This window comes from Nothoprocta perdicaria, unplaced genomic scaffold (assembly GCF_003342845.1).
Source record: "Nothoprocta perdicaria isolate Ctin4 unplaced genomic scaffold, notPer1 scaffold_336, whole genome shotgun sequence".
Classification (NCBI taxonomy): Eukaryota; Metazoa; Chordata; class Aves; order Tinamiformes; family Tinamidae; genus Nothoprocta; species Nothoprocta perdicaria.
In genome coordinates this window covers 273,493-280,554 of record NW_020455573.1, presented here as the reverse complement: position 1 = coordinate 280,554, position 7,062 = coordinate 273,493, and the positions used below count along the sequence as shown (strand labels likewise).

Below are 7,062 nucleotides of genomic sequence, written 5' to 3'. Positions count from 1 at the left end.
CCTCGGCCCGGCCGCGCTGCGCCCAATCAGGAGCCGCCGTGCTGCCGCTTGATGGCCCGGCGAGGCCAATAGCGACGCGACTCGTTGGGGCGGGMGGGGCGCAGCGCGGCGCGGGCGCTTATGGGGGTTGTAGTTGACTGCCGAGGCCGGCCCGGGCGGTCGATGCGGGCGGGGACTCGCCGTCCCGAGATGCCTAGCGGCACTGCCAGGGGCGGGGAGCGGAAGCGTTGCCATGGCGACGGCCGCCCAGGCCGCGGCCTCGCGCCCGCCCCGCCGCGGGCCTGGGGTCCGCGGAATCAGATCGGGATGTTAAAACGAAGCGGGGAGAGACTAATAAACTGTAACGTCACTGACACGTCACCAGTTGTCGTTTCGGCACTCCCAGCTCTCCCAACAAACTACTGGTGACCAGTGGCTAGTAGACTAGTAGTTTGGTAGTCGCTAGTAGTCAGGCACTGGTGCATCAAAACATGATGTTTATTGTTACTATTATTTTTAAATGAATCTGTAAGGGAAAGGCCTGCAGGAGCTGGGAGCTGCAGCAGTGAGAGGCCCGGGCCCGCCTCTGGGTGGTGGCAGCACTGGCCTCAGGCTGTGGAGAAGCAGAAGCAGCTCAAGGCCCATCTGGCATCACAGTCTCAAGGTCCAGCAGGGTTTCCGTGCCCGGATAGGTGCTTTTTTGTTCCTGCAGGGGAGAGGCCCTGGCTCATGTCATTGCTCCCCCACGTACCAGTATTTTGGGGGCATGAGGTGGTGTCTGCCTGACCCTGCTCTTGCAGAGCTGGGGGAAACACTTCACTCCCCAGCCACCTCCCAAGCTGAAGCCCATGAGACGCTCCAGTGCTTCTTGGATTTAAGCCTGACAATGAGTTGTCGCGGCCTGCTTGGACTTTGCAGAAGGCGGAGCTGTGCAGCAGAATGGCAGAGGGCAGCACTTGGCTGGGGCTGGCACCGCCACACTGCTCCCCCGCCACGTCCCATATCTGCCGCCTGACAAAGGCTGGGAATGATGCCGATGGGCAGCCCCGGCTGTGTTCACACCACATCCCCGAGGCCACTGGCAGCGAGGGAAGAAGTGCAGGGGCCGGATAAGGAGGAGGTGCTGGGGGGTGGATAAGGAAGAGGCGCAGGGGCCAGATAAGGAAGAGGCGCTGGGCACTGTATAAGGAAGAGGCGCGGGGGCTGGATTCGAACCCGGGCCCTCGGGCACCTCCTGGCAGTCGGGCTGGAGCCGCAGGGAGCAACGGGGCTGCTGCGCCCCCTGTGCTTGGCCCCGCCCACGACCCCGCTCCGAGCACGGCCCCGCCCACAACCGTGCTGCTGTGATAGGCCCCGCCCACAAGACGTGCCGATGGGCTGGCCCCGCCTCCGAGGGGGTGCGCGACAACTTGGCCCCGCCCACACAGATGGAGCCTCGCCCCCTGCCCCGTAAAGCCCCGCCCATCTCACTGGCCCCGCCCTCCTCGGGCGGGGCTGGGKTCTGGGCCCCGCCCACAGCCGCCCCGGTGGCGCCCACGCGTGTCCCCGCTGCGGGAGCAGGGCGGGGGGCTCGGGGATGTCCCCGCGGCCGGAGCTGCCGCCCGCAGGGTCGCGTCGGCTCCCGGGGCTGCGGCTGGGGACGCGGCGGGGGACAGCAGGATCCCCGGTGTCCCCCGCAACCCCGAGCAAGGGCTGTCCCCTGGCAAGGGTGGCACTGTCACCCGGCTGCGCCCCGGGGCGCCGCCAGCCTGGGGTCCAGCATGGAGCCTGGGGACCCACGGAGCTGCCACCGGGGCCGCGTCCCTGCTCGGCCGCAGCACGGCCGTGGGGTGGCCGTGCCCTGCTATGGGGTGACGCTGTCCCASTGTGGGGTGGCAGCGGGTCCCCTGGGCTGGCCCTAACCCACTGTGCAGGGGCAGGCGGCCATGGGGTTGGCAGCGGGGCGGCCATGGGGCGGCCATGGGGCGGGCAGCCGTGCTGGGCGTGCCGGGGTGGCCCGGGGGTGCCGGGGTGGCCGTGTCCTGCAGGCAGCACCTTCCCCCCGCGCTGCGGCGGGAACCCGGCTCCGGCGCCGCTCCGGCCCCGGGGCTCGTGGCGGTCGATATCCCGTGGGAGCCGGCTGAGCTGACGGGTGACAGGGACAAGGTGACAGGGCGGCTGTCACCGCGCGGAGCCGCYGCCGGCCCCGGGGACGGGCCTGGACTTTGGGCTGGGAGAGGCAGCCGCCTGCACCGTGAGAATCCTCAGGTTAGGATGGGATGGGGGACGCCCTCGGGACAAATCCTGTTTTTTCCTGATTAAAGAGGGAAAACGAGGCATGGAGCTGTCCCTGTTCTGTCACATCCCCCCGGGGCCCGGCATGGAGCAGAGGCAAAGCTGGGTGTCCCGCTGCTCTGGCAGGATGCCGCTACTCCGGCGGGACGTGGCTGCAGGTGGAGCTGGGATCAGCGGGAGCAGGTGGGGGCCCTCAGTGGTGACGGGAACCCACCCATGGGTGCGGGCGGGGAGGGAGGCTGCAGTGGGCTGGGTTTAGCTCCTGGGATTTATGGGTCTGTATCCAGGTGGGAAGGGTTAGAGGGACTCCTGGATTCAGCCCCTCTCGCTGCTGGGTTGAGGTTTGCTTTGCTGCTGCCCTCCTGTGTGGTGAGGTGGGTCGGGTCTCTGCAGCCCCTGGGTGCTCTGGGCTGGGCTGTGTCCCCAGCCCTGCGGGACCCTCGGGTGGTGCCTGGGAGGGCCCCGAKCTGCGGTGACAGACACGGCCCGGGGGGGCTGTGGGGGCTGTGCCCGTCTGTGAATGGAGGGGAAATGCTCCAGGAAGGAAGGGGAGGAGGGAGCCGGGGCTCTGCCGCTCCGCTTGGGGAGATGCTCCCGTCCCAGCCCTCGGGCAGGACGTGTCCCCTCCGGGCCCGGCGTCCACAGGGCTCCCCAGGGCCGCTGTCCCCATGCAGCCCCCTCGGGACACCAGGTCTGGGTAGCGGCCCGGCCGTGTGGGACTGGGGATGGGACGGGCAGGGGAGCGGTGCCGGGTGCCTTGGGAAGGGGCCGAGCGCGGAAGCGGCTCTGCTGGTGCCTTTGCCCTGGAACTGTGGCTCTTTCCTGGGGATTTCCTGGTGGGCGGGAGGAGGAGGAGCGGGAGGAAGGCTGGGGGTGCAGCCTGAGGAGCTGCTGCTCCTGGACAGGGGCTTCCTGCTCCCCAGGGAACCACGGGGACCACAAACCCGCCCCCCACATCTGCCGGGGCACCACGCGCTTGTCCCGTGTCCTCCCTTTGCAGAGTGCCTGGAGCCGATCCTGGCTGTCGCCTCATGTCCACCATGGAGCAAGGAGCYGCCGGCACTGCCGTGTCCTGGGATGAAGGTACCTGGAGCCCCCCGGCTGTCCCGGGACAGACGCAGCCCCCATTGCTGGTGTGACCTCCTGTTTGGAGCCCCATCCCCACCAAAGCCTGTTCCAAAGGCGACTCCCGCCGCAAGCCGCGGAGAAGCTGTGATGGCCGGGAGCAGGGACACRTGCCGTGGGAGCACCCTGTGCCCCCAGCTGTAGCACGTGGGGAGAGCAGCCAGAGCTGAAGCAAGAGGGTCCACTCGGGGAGGGCTAGAGAAAAGGGACCGGGGAAGCCAAGGCCGCTGGTCTCACGGGCTCCTCTTCCTCCTCGCCCGCAGGTGAGGAGGCCTTTGAGTGCTGTGACGTTACCATCCGCAGCGGGGAGCAGGTTTCCGACGTGTACACCCAGCTGGAGAAGCTCGGCGAGTAAGTCGGGGTCCCCGTTCACGGGGTGCTGTGGGGCCTTCCCGCTAGTGGACTGCCGGGAAGTCACAGTGCCACCCATGTTTTGCACCCCGCCGCAGGGGGAAGTTCGGGACCGTGTACAAGCTGCAGGAAAAGGCMACCGGCAAGATCCGGGCCGGGAAGTATTTCCGGACGCGGACGCCCAAAGAGAGGCAGGCGGCTCAGGCCGAGGTGGAGCTCATGAACCTGCTGCATCACCCGCGTCTCGTGCAGTGTCTCGCCGCCTTCCAGAGCCCCCGGGAGCTGGTGATGGTGATGGAGTAGTGAGTAGGGGAGAATATGGGGTGGGGACAACAGGGCCACTGCTCTGGGTGCAGCCAGGAGGGCTGTCTAAGGTGGGAAGGTGCCAACGCTGGGGACCTGGCTCAGGGGTAACAGGGATCAGGAACCTGGGGGGCGGAGGCTCTCCCGGATGCGCTCAGGAGAGCAACCCACGTGGCTCCTGCGTGGGTTCCCTCTCCCCGAGGTGACAGAGCCCGGCAGAAGCCCCGAGCTCCTGAGCCAGCCCTGTCCGCTTGCGCAGCGTTGCCGGCGGGGAGCTCTTTGAACGCATCGTGGACGACGACTTCGAGCACACAGAGCCCAGCAGCATCCAGTACATGCGGCAGATCCTGGAGGGGCTCCAGTACATGCACGGCCAGGCTATCGTCCACCTGGACCTCAAACCYGAGAACATCGTCTGTGTCAGCCCGAGCAGCCACTGGCTCAAGATCATTGACTTCGGCCTGGCGCGGAAGCTGGGTGAGCACAGGGGTCACCCGGGTGACCACAACAGGGACYGTCACCATCASSGACCTGCTGTAGGGCCCAATCCAGCAATGTCAGCAGACKCCCAGATGCTTCCTTCATCCTCCTRCATGYRTCTCTAGGATGGGCAGCTCTGTGACACTGGATTGGGGCCCTTGCTGGTAATGATGGGATGTGCTGGGATCATGGRATGTCAGCAGCCCGTCCTCGGAGATGGGCAGCCCCAAGTCCCTAGGCCTGACTCCGAGTGCTCAGCACCCAGAGGTGCCCCAGGAGAGCACTAAGACCCGCAGTGGACGCTGGCGGGATACAAAGGCTTCATCATCCCCCTGGCCATGGGTTGAGCCGGCCCGGCGGGTGAGCTGGGCTGCCCCAGGAGGAGCCCAGCTGGGGAGGGACCTCCAGACCTGTCCCAAGGTCTCCCTGTGCTCTGCAGCTCCAGGCACCCCCGTGAAGGTGCTGCATGGGACCCCCGAGTTCATGGCTCCAGAAGTGGTCTCCTTTGAACCCGTGGGCCTTGCCACGGACATGTGGAGCATCGGTGTCATTTGCTATATCCTGTGAGTGGCTCTGTGGGCAGGGTGGAGGGCTGGAGAGGGCTGAGCCCCCGCTGATGTGAGCTGTCCCCTCAGGYTGAGTGGGGAGTCGCCCTTCCAGGGGGATAACGACATGGAGACCTTGAGCAACGTCACAGCTGCCCAGTGGAAGTTTGAGGAGGAGACCTTCTCGGAGGTCTCCCAGCAGGCCAAAGCCTTCATCAGGCAGCTGCTGCAGAAGGACGCCCGGTAGGACGTGGGCGAGGAGCGTGGGGACATCCCTGCGCTGGAGGATGGGGCTGAGCTGGGCTCTGGGCAGCAGAAAGCCAAGCCTGGGGGTGGGCGCAGCCTGACAAGCTGGAGGCAGCATCTGCTCGGGCCCTGCGGACCCCTGCCCAAGGCTGCTCCCGGGGCCCAGGCTTTGGGGTTTGATGCASCCCCTCGACCGGCCCCGTTTTTGCCCCCAGACGCCGGCTCTCCAGCAGCCAGGCCCTGCTGCACCCCTGGCTGCAGCAGCCGGTGCAGAGCAGCACCAAGGCGCTCTCCAAGGAGAGGATCAAGCAGTTCCTGACGCGCCGCAAGTGGCAGGTGCGTGGYGGGGATGACGAGGATGTGTTGGGAATGGCGAGGCCAAGGTGGTAGGTGCCTGTTGAGGATGGCGAGGCCGGGGCTTCTCTGCCGGGACACGGCGCTCCTTCTCCCCGCTCCAGAAAACGGGCAAAGCGCTGCTGGCCCTCAACAGACTGGCCCTGCGCTCTCCAAACCTGGCCGGGGACACGACCAACAGCCTGGGCGAGGAAGGTGACAGTCCCTGCGAGTGCTGACCCCGACCCATCCACTGCTTCCTCTGCCGCTCCGGGCCAGTGTCCCTCACCTTGAGCCCGCCCTGTGCCACCAACCCCCTTGGACGCTGCCCCTCGGGCAGGGGAGGGAGGTTCGAAGGCAGCGGGTTCCTCACCAGCTTCTCTATCGGTCTGTCCAGACACAGCCCTGAGCGGCAGCCCGGAGGAGGACGGAGCCTTTGCGCTCCCGTCTCAGCAGGTCCCCAGCTTCTTGGAGCCTTTGACAGACCAGGAAGGGGTGGAAGGTGGGAGCATCTGCCTCCAGTGCCGCGTTGAAGGTGAGACCTGCCAGGTGCTGCCAGAGCAGCCAGAGTTTGCGGGGGCAGGAAGCTCCAAGCCGTGCGTGGTACCGGTACCACCAGGGAGCCCAATGTCCTTTAGAGGTGGCTGCACCTTTGGGTGGTGGCAGAGCCCTGGGCTGCCTCGCCGCCGCAGGGCAGCAACCTCATCCTTACCCTTCCTCCCCGCAGATGTCCCCTCTCTGGAGGTGACCTGGCTGCAGGACCGCGCTCCGCTCCAGCCGGGGCCGCGGGTGCGCATGGAGCGCGGGGCCGACGGGCGCTGCAGCCTCCGCATCTCGGCGCTGGCGCCGCGGGACGCGGGGCGCTACGTGTGCAGGGCCGCGACGGGCGCGGGCCGTGCGGAGAGCGGCGCCGCGCTGGCCGTGCTGCTGCCGCGCAGGGACGTCTAGCGCTGCCTCCCGGCCCCGGCGCAGCTCGGGGGCCGCTGCCCCGCGCGGCGTCCCCTCCGCGCCCTCCCCGCTGGCAGCCCCGGCGCTGCTCCGTGCTTCCCAAGGCCAATAAAAGGCTGAAGGTTCCTGTGTTCCCGGAGTGACTGTGTCCTGTTAGAAGCAGGGAGGGGTGGGAAAGAAGCGTCGCCAGCCCCAGAAGTGGAACTGGGGCTCCCAGCTTCCTCCAGAGGGGCCTTTTCTGGGGAAATGGGGCATGGGGAAGCCGCCCTGCTGCGCTTCTAGCTTTTTCCTCCCGGCTCTGGAGAGGAGCTGGCTGCAGCCGCTGCATTCTGCTGCGCTGAAACCAGCTCCTGTTAGAGCAGGAGCTGCTCCCAGTGAGGTCCTGCTGCCACCTCCTGCCTTAAATCGGGACAAGGTAGTGTGGTCACCTCGAAACCCAGCAGGGCAGGCAACCAAACCTTCCCTTCCGCTCCCACAG

General features: G+C 67.2%; 1 protein-coding gene across 1 annotated transcript; it reads left to right on the top strand.

The window, feature by feature from the left end:
- Positions 1-3,284: 3,284 nt before the first annotated feature.
- LOC112951077 (myosin light chain kinase, smooth muscle-like) lies at positions 3,285-5,875 on the top strand. The gene is made up of 8 exons (XM_026043698.1): positions 3,285-3,336; positions 3,642-3,729; positions 3,828-4,031; positions 4,292-4,509; positions 4,952-5,075; positions 5,148-5,300; positions 5,519-5,639; positions 5,762-5,875. The coding sequence occupies exons 1-8, from the start codon at positions 3,285-3,287 to the stop codon at positions 5,873-5,875; spliced, it is 1,074 nt and encodes a 357-aa protein (XP_025899483.1).
- Positions 5,876-7,062: the final 1,187 nt, after the last annotated feature.